General features: G+C 40.8%; 1 protein-coding gene across 1 annotated transcript; it reads right to left on the bottom strand.

The window, feature by feature from the left end:
- Positions 1 to 2,813: 2,813 nt before the first annotated feature.
- On the bottom strand, positions 2,814 to 7,211 carry FGFBP2 (fibroblast growth factor binding protein 2). The gene is made up of 2 exons (XM_075569103.1): positions 6,492 to 7,211; positions 2,814 to 3,161 (listed from the first exon to the last, which is right to left on the bottom strand). Exon 1 carries the CDS (start codon positions 7,064 to 7,066, stop codon positions 6,494 to 6,496), a length of 573 nt encoding a protein of 190 aa, XP_075425218.1. The 5' UTR covers positions 7,067 to 7,211; the 3' UTR covers positions 2,814 to 3,161; positions 6,492 to 6,493.
- Between the last annotated feature and the right edge of the window lie 8,828 nt (positions 7,212 to 16,039).

The raw sequence follows: 16,039 nt of genomic DNA, 5'->3' as shown, positions 1-16,039 counted from the left end.
CTTACTAGAACTTACGTGACAGGGAAGGTAGAGAGATAGCTGGACCAGCCATGGCTATACTTGTTTACAATATAGGTCTCAAAAGTAAGGGAAGAAAAGAATGGTATGTGTGTACTGTATAATTAAAAAAAATATATATATATATATATATATATATATATATAATAAATTGCAATGTTAGAAAATGAAATATTAATGTATATAAATTACAATTAAATATACATGTATATATGTTTTTAATTTCCATACTGAAAGGAATATGTCAATTCTTTATGCAGCTGCGATGGCTGGCTGCCTGTTGTTTTGGTGAAGATAAGATTGACTATATTTGTGTGTAGTATACTAGCATAGTAAGAATTATACGCCATGTTTGGAAATGCATCATTCAAGCCATGAGAGGTAGCTGCTGGGTTCCATAGTTACATAGGTTGAAAATAGTAATCTCGATCGAGTTCAACCTACGTTAAATTTAGACAACAGATACTTATCCTATATTTGTATTCCCAGTATTTTGATCCAGAGGAAGGCAAACAACAAGCCCCAGTGTAACATTATCCAATGATGTCTCATAAGGGGAAAAAAATCCTTCCTGATTTAAATAATGACAATCAGATTTCTCCCTGAATCCTGTCATAGTGTAAGAATGGCGAGCTGAGAGCTGGAAGGAGTAACAAGACTCCAAAAATAAATGTGGAAGGCAGGGAGGTGCTCCTGAGAAGGGGAACACTGTTGCTCTGGCTCAGTCCAAAATAGAGAGGAGTACTAACAGGGGTAATTGGAGAGAAAAAGAAACCCCTGTATGGTTGTAAACTAAATTAAGAAAAGGTGTATGGTAGAAATAATGGAATTAGTCTTAAAATATAACTATTAATATAGCTTATTTATGTCGGCACGAATCGGCTGCACCAGGGCCCACGACTTTCAGGGGCCAATCTGCGCATGCGCCAGAACGCTGCTGCGGCCTTATATTAGCAGCCGGAACAGTATCTTGGCCCTCCGCTTTCTCTCTCTCCCCTGGATCCCTACTTGTTGTGCGGGGCCTGACCCGGTGGAGGGAGTCTACCCAGGTGGCCCTCCACCAGAAGTCAGGCCCAACTTCCAGAAATCATAGCCTGGGTGGGCTCCTGCCTCCAGGTAAGGCCCCGCACGCTCCTCTCCACAGGTAAGGCCCCAGGGAGGGGCATTTTTGTTTACTTTGGATTTGGTTATACGTTTATCCACTGTAACATATAAAATCTCAGATGTTATATTACTCTTTTTCATCAGCACAAAACGAAGCAATTTCCAGTGAGAATAGACTGATATTTTAGATTACGTACAATATAATGAGAAATTACGATGTAACTTAATAAATCTACTAAGTTTTTTACTTTTACCTACTGGTGAGCACTGGACCCTTAAGGGGCGGCTGCCTTTTTTTGATCCTCTACATTCTTGCTATCACTTCCGGATCTGAGAGACACCACGGAGGGAGGGTGCACCACGCAGGTGCACCAGAAGCCAGGAGGACGCAAGGGAACAGTGGCTGATCGTGAGTACGTTTGGTGCTCCACACTGATATTGCTGGGGAGTTTCATTGCCGTTCCTCAAGGCTATCTACCCCCGCTACCCCGACGCTTACCTCCACTACCAGGCTGACTTTAACTCCATGTGCTCCGTATTATTATCTGATTCCTACTGTGTCATGGTTTAGCAGGTTCCTAGAGCTAAGTAGACTTCTCTTTCATAATAAACCTACTGATTAACATTGCCACATTCTACCCATCCAAATTTGAGATATCTGTAAGAATCTTCTTATTTGTTTGATTTCAAAGTGTATAATATCCCAGGCGCACAAGTCTCTTAACTATAAACAGATATATTTACAGTACCATAGTTTCTCAAATGCTCAAACTGATGGAATAAGACATCTCCAGATGTATTAAACACAACACATTGCTCTCCGTGTGATAATGCCCCCGGTCTGCGCTATTACAGTTACAGCGGCAAAACATGTGAAATCTTAAAAAAAAAAAAAAAAAAAAAAAAAATCAAAATAAATCAGCTATTTAGTATTAGATAAGGGACTTTTGTTTTTTCAACTCAATGCGATTTTTTTTTGTATGTCTGTATGTCTGTATTTATATAGCGCCATGCAGGTACATAGATCTGCTGAGTTACACTGACTGAAGAATTGATTGAAACTGAAAGGCAGCCATTTTATAACAGGAGCACCAAACGATTGCCAGTTCGGGTAAGAATGTAGAATTATATACATTGTCACATGTTTTACTTATACAAAGAAGAAGATAAAAAGGGGGGAGGATGGGTATGTAATATTGCGGCTTTCAATGAATAACTCCCTTTTTTTTTTTTTTTAAGTGAACATTTATTGCTGGTTTGAATACTTTCTTTAACCTGAGAGACTATGATAAGTAGTACCTGAAGTTTTCCATTTTATTTATATGGTAAGAAAGGTAACTGATACCATAATACATCTTTTCACATGAGTACAATATTTAAGCCATGCATCTCTTAGGATTACAGTATGTCCTCCAGCATAGTATCATTACATTTTTATTTCTGTGCACACCATCAATACATCTCTCTATTTCAATGCACTCTTCCTGCACAGCACTCTGTAAGCGGAAGATGAATTTGGTGTCTAAACAGTTACTTTCATGAAGCCTTAAATACTGCATGTTTAATTATCACAAATCATGCAATTCAGTTTGGGATTTCAAAAAATATATAATCGTGTGCAACATCTCCAACTCATTGCTGATGATTGCCAAATGTGCCCAATATTATCTTAAATGGTTTAATTGCAGAAATTAAAAAAAAAAAATTTTTTATTAATGTAAAACAATTATTTTGCGTGGCATATCTGTAAAAACAAACATGTAAAAGCAATTATGTTGCCATCTCTTAAATGTTTAAAAGTTGCTATATACAAAAAGCAAGTTGATTTCATGTACTGTATAGTTGATATTCCACACTCGAGGGACAGTTCCACGTGTTCTGCAAGCATGGCTTATAAAGATGCCTCTTATGCAAGGGAGCTGCTGGAGAGATTTCTGAAACAGCTGGAACTTTTTACAAGGACAGTCCCATTGTAAATGAAATTAGAATAACAAAGAACATCCCAGATGCAAGAAATGCAGTCATCTTCTGGACTTATTCTGCAAGACAAAATGTGATAGAATTGTGAATTTCCAATTAGCATGCTTCACTTCCTCTTCTACTGAAGGGACATACATTGCAAATCATTGCATTGCAGTTCCCGACAGCAATGACATTCTAGAAACAGGCAACTGTATCTATGTACACAAAGTAAACATGGTAATAGTATACAGTGTGTACCTCTCTGTATAAGAAACAGGTTCAGGTACTTGTGGTTCAAAAATGTTAATTGAATAAACACTAAAGGAGCATTTATATAGAACTAATGTGGTGTGGTCCCTTGGCAGCCAAATTTGGCCTTACCTGCAGAATAGTAATAGCTGTATTGCAATCAGCAAGCCCTGTTCCTTCCACAGGTTTACCGATAACCTATTTTTAAATTGCCACAGCGCTGGTCTTTTACTTGCTGCTCTTACCACCATTGTTTGTACTTTATTTTTCTGTATTATAATTTTGTAAAAGTGCCACATACACAGTTGTCTCGAAATAAATAGAATTATATACATAGATGGATGGCTGGGAGAGTCGCGGGCTCGCTGCAGGGACATGTGCAGGGCCTCTTACCTGCAGCATCTCCTCCTCAGTGTTCCGACATCGAATGGCATTGCATTGCCATGACGACGCAACAGGGCGTCCCGTTGTCATAGCAACGTGACACCGCATGGGCTTGTGATGTCACGTGGAGACCCGTTACCATGGCAACACAGCGTTATTTGACGTAGTAGCGCCAGGATGAGGGACTCTGCAGGAGGAGATACCGCTGAAGAAGGTAAGAGAGTTACAGAGGCTCCGCGCTCTCCCCAAGCAATCAGTTTAATTGTTGTGGGTAAGAGAGCGGGGCTTGATGCGGTGGCTCCGACTGCTCCGACATCACTGACATACTTTTATTTTTTTTATCAATTAGATGGTTGTATACAAATTCGAAACAGATTTGGTCAGACAGTATTAGAAAGAGGGTCAAAATCAGGTTCAACATATAAAAGCAGTTCCCCTTATAGAGACATGGCTTTAACAAAAACTTCATCTTACCGTATTCATTTTTTAAGAATGGATTGCCTGCTGGCAAATTACACCATTGTTAAAGTTGAAAAACGTTGAGACCAAATTCATACCATACTGTTACCTATGGCAAATTCATACCATACTGTTACCTATGGCAAATTCATACCATACTGTTACGTATGGCAAATTCATACCATACTGTTACCTATGGCAAATTCATACCATACTGTTACGTATGGCAAATTCATACCTTACTGTTCCTTTATAGCAAATTCATACCTTACTGTTACCTATAGCAAAATCATACCCTACTGTTACCTATGGCAAATTCATGCCCTACTGTTACCTATAGCAAATTCATACCATACTGTTACCTATAGCAAATTCATACCATACTTTTACCTATGGCAAATTCATACGATACTGTGACCTATAGCAAACTCATACCATACTGTTACCTATAGCAAATTCATACCATACTGTTACCTATGGCAAATTCATACCATACTGTTACCTATGGCAAATTCATACCATACTGTTTCCTATAGCAAATTCATACCATACTGTTACCTATAGCAAATTCATACCATACTGTTACCTATGGCAAAATCATACCATACTTGTACCTATAGCAGATTCATACCCTACTGTTACCTATGGCAAATTCATACTATACTGTTACCTATAGCAAATTCATACCATACTGTTACCTATGGCAAATTCCTTAATCATCATCAACAAACGTAGGCTTTTAATTCTGATATTCATTGTGACTGAGCAGGGCCCTCATTACCTTCTGTATCTGCTTGTGCATGTTTGTCCTTATTTGACATGTAACTGTTTATGTAATTGACATCTATCTCTCTGTACCCCCATTGTACCACGCTGTGGAATATGTTAGTGCCTTACAAATACATAATAATAATAATTGAAACCTTCAAATGGCCAATGGTCACGCCATCTAGAACAGTAGTTTTCTTGTTTTTTTGTTATGTAATAGCCATGCTAACTAATCATTTTGCAATTTTGTCTGGCTCTATAAATTGGGGGGAATGACCTGGCTTGTGGTTGTGAGACACCAGAGGGCTGAGAATCACTTATCTATAGTCTACTCAGGCACCTATTTTGAAAGGGAATGAAAGTGTTGATGTTAACAAGTCCATATATTTATGTATGAATTATGTATGCTTTGGTAAAAATAAACGATAAATGTATCTAATACAGATAACCTTTTTCTACAGTATGTATATAATGTATAATTAATAAGAGTGGTCCGTATCAATATTTATAGATGCATCAATAACATTAGTGTCCTCATGAAAATGATCTTTATATATGCAATTTAGTATCAATAAACAGTCTTTAATATTAATGCCCCAAGATCCCTTATATTATAGCTCCAACCCATTTATTTAAAATACCCTCGGTTTGGTATAGTAAGGACACTTTAAATGGCAAAATCATTGATTAACATTGTAAGATAGTTGAAATAAGATAGAATTGAAATTTGCATAATACAGTTACGTCTGTATACAATAACTTTCGGAGTCAGAAAAGCCACAGTTTAGCCCATTCTCCCATATTTTTTAATGCAGTACTGAGACCATAAATTATTTGATAATCTAGAAAAAAAAAGCTAGTTGGCTTCAAACTTTGGCAGGTGAAGAAAACTTCTCAGAGTCCGATTACAAATGACATATTAGTCAAGCTTAGAAGGTGCATTAGTGTTGTGGAAATCACAATGTATTATATTACATTGCAAACTACATATATATTACACCATTTTGTTCATAATCTTCAACTCTTGATGCCCACTGAACACTACAATGGACTGTATTAGTTTGACCTTCCATAACACAAGAGGTTGTTTTGATTCAATGTACTTTTGCTATGCTTTGTTATAACATGTATAGATTACATGGGCTATAAAAAAAAAGCATTGATAAGTGAAGTGCTAAGTAGGCTGTGTTTAAGTTCACGGATGGCATTTGTTGGAGCACAAGTGAATGTTGATTGATTTGACATGGTGATAGAAGAATGTTTTTATTTCAAGATCACTGAGCAATTACTTAAATGCAAAATGAAAATACAAATGTCCTGCAGTCAAACACTTTCACCCACTTTATTCTGCCCATAGTCCCAGTATTCTACAGCCAACTATTAGTCTCCAACCATGATGGGAACATGATCACACTAATCTCCCAGAGAATAACCTGTTTGGTAAGGTGTTACATTGTGAATATTGCAGAAAGTTCTACTCAAACTGATGCTGATCCAAACAAACAAACAAAACAAATCTAAAAATATTTGCATGAACAGTTAGTTACCTTTAGCTTACAAATATCTCTATCATGTAGGTACAGAAGGTTTGGAAAAATTCCCAGCAGTTTTCCTTTGCCATCTTCCTTGCTTTGGGATTTTCCGGTGCTGTACTTTTGCTCTTGGTGGTAGTTTTTTTGGAGGACGGCTTCGGAGTTGCTGGGGGTTTCTTTTCAGGTTTAGCCGTGTCGGATTGCTGGTTTGGATTTCCACTACCATCTACCTGCTTCAGATGAGACTGGGAAGGAGCTCTCGGGCACATGCTATGCTTCAGCACTGGAGACTCGCAGGCATTGGTCGTTTTCTTCAGATCTTCGCTTAGTTGGTTCCAGAAAACCTTTGGGTTTTTGTTGTAAGCCCGACAATAGGACGGCTTACCCATAAACTCACATGAGTACGTCTTGTCCTGGTTTCTGCATTCAATTTTTAGCCGGATTTCGCCCTGACCACTGGCACTCATGACACAAGCATCCCTGCCTTTGGTTTGAAATGGGATCTTTTCTTCATTACCAGTTTTCTTATCCTGTGCCAAAGCTTCAACACAGAAAACCACTATTATCAGAATACTGATGCCAAGCTTCATGTTCAAATGATGATGTTAAAACAAGTGTCAAAAGACTGCGAGATGAAAAAAACAGGCAACAGGCTGCTCTTAGTTTAAAGGATGGATGGACAATACAGTCTGTGTTTCAAGGTGTACGGTTTTCAGGAAGAGAAAAAAAAAAAAAGCTCTTCCACCTCAAGAATGTGTCTGTCATTTATAGCTCAAAGCAGTGTTAAATGACCCAATGTGATCTCATAGGAAAGTAACAAGACACATCTTGTTAAATTCTGCAAAATAGTCATATAAGTGAAAGCTCAATTTGTATATTACATGTTCTCATTTTCTTTTTTCAAGATATATTTTCCTGATTTTTTTTTTGCAGCTGTATTCATGCTGGATCTTGTAGAGTGAATAGTAAAAGCTCCAACAGCTACAGCATATGATAGAAGAGTACTAATATCATTGGATTTTTTTCCCTCAATCGTTTTAAGGGTTATAAAGGAGATATATTCATTATGACCTTTAAAATATACAAAATATAGTTGATATTTTTGTTACTTTCCCATCACCATGGAATGTAGTATCACTTAAGTACATTTGTTTACACAAGAATAGCAACATTTTCCTACGCAGTGAATATTTTTCAACATATTTAAATTTCCACAGAAACCGGTATCACTGTCATGGTTACAACTAAGAAATTAAATTTTTTAACTAAAAATGTTTAGGCAGGGGTCGCATATTTGCTGATTTCAGATTTCATTTCTGTACAGGTGCAACCTACAGCTGCAGCTACGAGTATCCGAACACTGCTTTGAAAAATCTGGGGCAATCTCCCAGTAATGCTGCAACATTTCTCTGACATTTCTGCAGAAAGACTAATGACCCATCGGATTAACACAGCAGGCATCCCTGGTCAGTTTGAATGGGATTGCCAGGGACCCCCGCTGTGTTAATCCGATGGGCCATTAGTCTGTCTGCAGAAATGTCACAGAAATGTTGCAACATTACTGCGAGACTGCCCCAGATTTTCCAAGGCAAGTGTTCAAATAGTCGTGGCTGCACCTGTAGTCATGCTTTTGTAAATTGAACTGTGTAGTAAAAAAGTAAAATTATTTGAAGAAAAAAAAAAGACCCATGGCATGCACACTTACCTTCTAAACCTAAAACAAACATGGGTACTCCTTTTATCTCAGTACTGTATGTCTCCCCATACTGTATGTCTCCCAATATGTCTCCCCATATGTCTCTTTTGTCAAAACCGACATATCGCAACTTTCCATGCCACAGCTTTGCGCAATGCAGGGGATGGACATCGGGGATAGATTTGTTCATCGTAGAACTGGCTTGTCTTTAATGCTATGTAGGTTTTAGACCTGCCCGAGTACCTACATTGTACACTATTGAAATCTTTGAGACTGGGGCTAGCATTACATTTATAATGTAAATATTATAAGTGCATATTTTAAGTGGAATACAGTCCGAGTTATGCATGAGTTTGGCAAGAGATTGATCCTGGTATTCTTGACTTAACAATTGACATCAACTTGACAACTCTAGTGGCAGCCTGGAAACCCTGTATTTCAACTGCACATTATTGTCTTTGTTAACTACCTTTCTGATAACGAATCTGCTACTTACCTCAATTTGGTTCCTTCATGTACTGTTGTCTCATGTAAATGTTACTCTCTATCCACTACAACCTCCTTCCTACTGGCCCACACCCAATATACTGTAATCATACACCTTGGACTACTCAAAAGCCTTGCATTATCTACTGAATATTGGTGGAGAGCTCTAAAAACCAGCACACCTAGCACCAGTAGCAGATTTCCCATTATGCCCAGACGGCAAAATTTTGGGGTGGCTAAAATGTCCGCCTCTATATACATTTTCTGTGCTCTCGGGCCTGATGGGAAGTCACTTACATATGCCGGGCGCCTCCAGCCGGCATATGTAAGTGCCAAGGAGAGGCGGATTTCTATATCCGCCGCTGCCTAGCTCCACTTATTCTAACACCTATGGCAAAGTCCGCAACCTTGCAGCCTGCAAACAGTTACTACAATTTCTATTTATACTATTACTCTCTTTTGCAGGGGATAGTGTATTCAACCCAGCCCCCGATAGTGCCCCTTTCAAATTCCAAAAAGGGCTGTCGCCCATATAAGTATTCAAAGCCTGCTGCCTAAACTGGTTGAACGGAGGGCATGAAAGCCTAAAGCCATAATTCTCACCAAAACATGGATGACACACACTTGACGAAGGGAGGTTGTATCCTCCCAAAATGTTGTACCTTGTTCTTCCACTCTACATGATTGAATAAACTGCGGTTTGTGCAGATCTGGACACCACTCCTGTTCTGTGGCTACTTTGAGTTTTGTAAATTTCTAAAGCTACCAACGACAGAGCTACAGATCAGAACCAACTCTAACACCATTCTTGCACAGCACTAGTTTTAAATATCTGGGCACATGGCTGGACTCATTTAAAATTCGGGTTGCAAATTGATACTATGTCATTCAAAACCGATGCTAAACTGGGTGTACTTTATAGGAACAAATCCTCCCTAAGCCCACTGGTCAGAAAGCGTACCACACAGCAGATGCTAGTGCCAATTATAGACTATAGGGACATTGTATATGCACCCAAAACTGGACATCATCAACAACTCAACATGCCACTTTATCCTACAATGTAACAACACACACCACTGCGAAATGTTCCAACAACTAGATTGGCTATCCCTTGAGTCCCGGCACAAAGTACATTTTTCCCGTCTTGCACCAAAATGTTTTTTTTGGGCAAGCTACCCTCCAATCTGAACCCCTACCACACACAGCTCTTTTCACCTGGGATCTGACTCCAAAAGACTGTTCATGGTCCCAAGGTTCAACAAAGTATCCGTCCGCTCCTCATTCTGTTACCGTGCACCTTACGACTGGAAGAGGTATGCTGAACTAGTGCTCTAAACACTATTGTACCCTGTGGTATGATGAAGCATCAAGTAAAATTGGTTCCTTTAATAGGTGGTGCAGGAGGGGAGGAAGAGAGGTGGGGCTCCCCTTTACATAGGACTTTAGCGCTGCTTCCAACGAGGGCCTATCCTCTCTCATGCCCGCCGGTAATATGTAGGTTTCAGGTTTACAATTTGAAAGTTACCATATTTCCGTAAAACATCTTTGAGATCCATGTTTATTTTCCTACCAGAGGGGGGCTGTATACAATATATCATTCATATTTAATTCACAGTCACTGTTGGTACTACTTTGAGCAGCGGATGGCTTCCAGTGCTGCACCATGTGGCTGTTGAGGCGTTCTATACATTGAAAAGAGAGAGTGAGAGTGTGTGTGTGTATATATATATTTTTGCCAACACTTCTTCCTTGGGCTATTTTCTGAATAATGGGATGCTGCCCAGAAACATTATAAATTTTCCTGGCATTTGGCAATTCTTATGGTATTGACTCAAATGCATCTTTCAAGCAGTTGCTGCTTGTTAACTGTGTAACCTAATCTCCATTCTCCCCGAATTGTCCATTTCCTTGGTGTCAGGGACCGTTGGTGCTCCAGCAGCAACGTTATTACAAAATGTTTACTTCCGGTTTTGTCAGTACTGCAATTTTTGTTTACTTCGAATAGTGATGTTATCATGTTTGAATACACTTTTGAGGTGGAACCTCAGGTATATGGGAGAGGGAGTGGCTCAGTGAGTAAAAGACACTGACTGGCACTGAGAAATTGAAGCAGGGGAGCATGGTTCAATTCCCGGTGTCGGCTCCTTGTGACCTTGGGCAAGTCACCTTATCTCCCAGGCACCAAAAACATAGATTGTAAGCTCCACGGGGCAGGGACCTGTGCCTGCAAAATGTCTCTGTAAAGCGCTACGTATAACTAGCAGCGCTATACAAAAACATGCTATTATCAGAAACATTTTACCTATTTACTACTGAATTAAGGAAACAAAGATGATACATGATCATTTAACCTCAACAGCCAAACAAATGCCCCATTGCTAAATACCAAGGACATTAATTACTCCCTTTTCATTCTACTCCACCTGTCTGGAGCCTTTGATACTGTTGCCCACTCAGTTCTCCTTCACACTCTCCACTTCATTAGAGTCCTGGACAAAGCCCTCTTCTGGAGTTCTTCCTAGCATTCTCTCATCGTTCCTTTAAATGCATCTATTGCTGACAACCTTGTTAGGAACTATTGTACAACTCTTGCCCTTCTAACCCCAGACCCTGGCTTAATTCCCACACACGCATGCTGCATTCCTGCACTCGTTCCTCTGAACACCTCTGGAGGAAATCTCCCACTCTCGCAAACTTCCTTCACTACAAATATATGCTATCCTGTTTCAACTCTGCCCTCTCTCAAGATAAACAAACCTTCTTTACTTCACTAATCAACACACACAAGTCTAACCTCCTCCTACCTTTTGCCTCTAAACTCCCTGAACGTCTTGTATTCTCTCGCTTGCTCCACTTTCTCTAAACCTATTGTCTCCTAGACCCTCTACAATCTGGCTTCCACACTGCTCACTCGACTGAAATAGCCCTCACTAAAATAACTAATGACCTCCATGCTGCCAAAGACAGAGGTCATTACATTGCTCATATTACTTGACCTCTCTGCAGCATTTGACACCATGGACCACCCTCCTCTCCATACTCATGGTATTCATAACACTCCTTGATAAAGGACCTACCCGTCCGAAACGCATAGGAGGTTGTTTGTTGCCCCCCCTGGGGTTATGTTTTTTATCAGAGATGTTCTGAAATAAATGGATTCGATTTTTGCACCACCTGACTCCCTGGCAGTGCGCCTTTGCTTCTTTGTTCTACCTGTATTTGGATTTCCTCCATGGCTGGCACGCCACAGTGGACCCCTACAGACAGCAGAAGTGGGTAAGGATTATTTTCTCTATGTTTGACCATTATAGTTGAGTACTCTAACCTGGACTGCCTTCATTATTATGAGGACATTATCCTACATGCTGTTATGAGTGACTCACAGGCCAATTCACTATATACCCACACTGCTATATTGGGGTCCATAAAGATTGTTCAATGTTGATCTAGTTGTCATAAGATTGGAGCACCCCTTGACCCCCCCCCCTTTTTCCTGGATATTCATAACAAAGCTCTATCTTGGATCCCCTCTTACCTCTCCCATCGTACTTTCAGTGTCTCTTCTGCTAACACCTCCTCTATCGCTCTCTCTGTTGGGGTACCCCAGGGCACTGTCCTGGAACCTCTTCTCTTTTCTCTGTACACACTTTCTCTTGGTGACCTAATCACATCTCTTGGGTTTAAATATCACCTCTATGCTGAGACACACAAATTTACTTTTCAAACCCTGACCGTACTCCTGCTGTACAGACCAAAGTTTCTGAATGTCTCTCTGCGATATCATCCTGGATGGCCCTCCGCCGACTTAAACTTAACATGGCAAAAACAGAGCTCTTCATACTTCCTTCCAAACCTGGCCCTACTACCTCCTTCCACATTACTGTTGGAAGTACTATCATTCACGCAGTTGCCCAAACACGCTACCTAGGGCTCACACTCTACTCCTCTCTCACATTCAAAACGTATCTAAAACTTGTTGTTTTTTCTTTCACAATATTACAAATACGTCCTTTCCTCTGTTGCTAGACTTCTAAAACTCTGACCCATGCCTATTCTCTCCCGTCTTGATTACTGAAACCTTCTGCTGTCCAGCCTTCCTGCCTTTCACCTGTCTCCCTTACAATCTATCCTAAATGCTGCTGCCACAATCACTCTACTTTTTCCTAAATGTGTCTCAGCATCTCCCCTGCTTAAATCCCTCTCCTGGCTTCCTATCAAATCCTGCATCTCGCACTCAATTCTCCTCCTCACTTTTAAAGCTTACATCTCAGCCCTAATGTCTCGCTATGCACCATCCCAACTCTTGCGTTCTGCTCAAGGATGCCTTCTCTCTACCCCCTTTGTATCTAAAGCCCTCTTACGCCGTAAACCTTTCTCACTGACTGTACCACACCTCTAGAATTCCCTTCCCCTCAATACCCAACTAGCACCCTGTCACAGGAGACCAAGCTTATTAACACTTTACCATGTGGATCCTTTGATTGAATAAAGCATGAAATAAAATAAATTGTATTTATTTACATAAAGAACACACACAGCTTGAATTACAAAATATTCACAAATAAACACTTACTGGGATGTGTCAAAACAAAATTAAATGTCCATGGAATGAAATCCACCGAAATCAAGTCTCTAGGCATCAATTCCCAAATGCGGGGTGATGCGCAAAAAGAGCCGTGTAACAGTCCATGACTAGTGGCGTGGCCTGCAACCACTCTTACTTCGCCAAAGGTAATAGTTTCGTTCCCCCAATACAGGATTAGTTAGCAAATCCTTAGTCCTTTCGAATACTGGAAGCTGGATACAAATCTTTAGTTGCGATAAAATAGTCTCTGTACCCCCCACTGTAGCTTAGATGAATCAGATGGAACTTCTTACAAGATGGAACTGAATCTGTTATATGATGGAACTAACTCCTCACTGGCTGCCCCGACTTGTAAAACCTTACAAGTCCTATTTTTACAGTCTGCAGTGAATCACTGCGTGTGAACCAATCATCCCACCTATTGGCAAGGGTTGCCCATACTTCATGAAGACTGGCAGAGGCTTCAAGGCATGCCATGAGCATGTGTGAACTTTGCACTTCAGCTGCTTAGCATACCTAGCCAAGCCTACTTCCCTGGAGACTGTCTCCCTGTCACCAAGCCACCTGTCAGGCCAAACTGTTCACCTCTCCTCCCCCCCACGTAACACCTTACAATGCCAGGTTCTTTGTTAAATCCGGGTCTCCCCAGACATGCCAGTCATCTCCACGTGATGCCTTAGAAGTCCTGAACTTAAGTTATGACTCACTGTACATGTGAATCCCAAATGTGTCTGCTGCCCCTTTGAAGTTCCCTCTGCTTCCTATGCAAATGGATTGTTTATCCATACTTAATGACTTCCTCTGACATTACTTCAAAAACCTAACTTACGCAGTTTTATTCTAACCTGACTTACCTTTACACACCAATAAACTCTCAGCTTTATCCTGAGCTGGAGAAACCCCCTGAACCCCAAAACTGGATTCAGGGTACCTTGGCATTACTTGGGCAGTGTCCCTTTATCATAGGGACCCTGTGTAGTGTGGGGATATACATTAACCCCTTATAGGTTGTGGTTATACATTAACCCTTAATACGGTAATATGGCCTTCTTATTCCTAGCCGGGTGCATAAAGACAGTTTATACACATTCACAGGGCTGCAGCCAGCAGTTAGCTGCAGAGCTGACACTCTACACTTTAACTTAAACTTTAACCCCTACAACTCTCTCCACCTTATCCCTGGTGAGAGGGTTACGGAACCCCTCACTGGGTCCTGGGATTCAGGCATATCCCGGGACCTGGAATGCAACCCAGTCCCCTGCCCGGTCTTGCTGCTTTGGATTGTGCTGAAGCAGGGGGATTTGGTGGTGAGCTGCAAACTGCGTTCTAGGGGGGAATTTTATCCGGTGGTCTGTGTTCCTCATGTCCTCGGGAATCTGGGGGGATTCCTGAGTGCATGTTTTGGGTAACCCGCAACATGGGCACCCTTCTACCCAAACACACCCTGACTAAATTTTCCTGTAAAATCATCCGAGTTTCACGCCTGGCACATCCCCGCTGGTTGGCACTCCTGGAACAGTAAAACCACATACATCTTTATTATACAAGCAGTTATATACCACAATTGGGTTGAAGAGCTGACACTTACAATTCCCCAATATGGCTCAGGGGCACCCAACCGGACATACCTTTATTTATGGCCTGGGTACCCCTTCACCATCACACACCCTCTCTACCCACCTTTAAGACTCACCTTAATACACACGTGCTTAAAGAAGCATATGAATAGCACTGTGGCCAATACTATACACGATACATAAAGCTTGGCCCCCTGCAGACGCGCTTACCAGAATGCCCTCCCACTGTCTCTGTATGTTCTTCCTACCTACCAATTAGATTGTAAGCTCTTCAGAGCAGGGACTCCTCTTCCAAAATGTTACTTTTATGTCTGAAGCACTTATTCCCATGATATGTTATTTGTATTATTTGTTATTTCTATGATTGTGATGTGTATTACTACTGTGAAGTGCCATGTACATTAATGGCACTATATAAAGACATACAATACATTTCCTCTTCTTCCTCCATTCATTTATCTTTTGGTGAACTTCAAAACTCAGTTTTGGGACCTCTCCTCTTTTCCCACTATACACTCTCCTTTGGTGACTGTATTCATTCATTTGGCTTAAAGTATGACCTGTGCACAGATGAAACAACTATCTCTCCACACCAAACCTCACATCTGCAGTACAGTCTCTAGTCTCTGTCTTGTGGCAATCTCCTCCTGGAGGGCAGAAAGACGCCACAAACTCAATACTGTATATCAGAGTGAGCGGCTCAGAATTCTACCTGTAAATTAAGCCTCCTTGTGACATTTACCATAACAGCCAATAACACTACAATCCATACAGTTCCCAAGCCTGTTATTTAGGCATCATAATTGACTCTTCTCTTTTGTTCTTCCCTCACTCTAAATCTTGCAGCTTCTTTCTGCATAACTTTGAGAAAATACAACATTTTCTCTACTACTAAAATGTTCAGGCATGCCCTTATACTTTCCCATCTGACCGCATACAAACTTCTCACTGGCCTTCCTTCAATCTTTTAGCCTCGCTCTCCTCTCAGTCTCCCTCCGTTTAAACTCTCTGCTGCCTCCCGATTAAAATGTCAGTCTTCTCTCCTTTAAGGATCCCCACTCCTCTGCCCCTCCATGTATCTTATCTTTAATCTCTTGCTATATGCCCACTTGTCCTCTATACTTTGCTCAGTCCGGTCTCTAAACCCGGTCATTACAGCTCCCACAACTGCCAGCCTTTCTAACATGCTGCACCCTACCTCTGGAACTCCCTCCCC

The sequence above is a fragment of the Ascaphus truei genome, chromosome 1 (assembly GCF_040206685.1).
Source record: "Ascaphus truei isolate aAscTru1 chromosome 1, aAscTru1.hap1, whole genome shotgun sequence".
NCBI lineage: Eukaryota > Metazoa > Chordata > Amphibia > Anura > Ascaphidae > Ascaphus > Ascaphus truei.
Note: the sequence above shows the minus strand (reverse complement) of the source record. Positions and strands in the feature narration are given on the sequence as shown.

Coding starts and splice junctions, on each gene's coding strand:
- FGFBP2 (XM_075569103.1), bottom strand. CDS start 7,066: ATGAAGCTTGGCATCAGTATTCTGATAATAGTGGTTTTCTGTGTTGAA.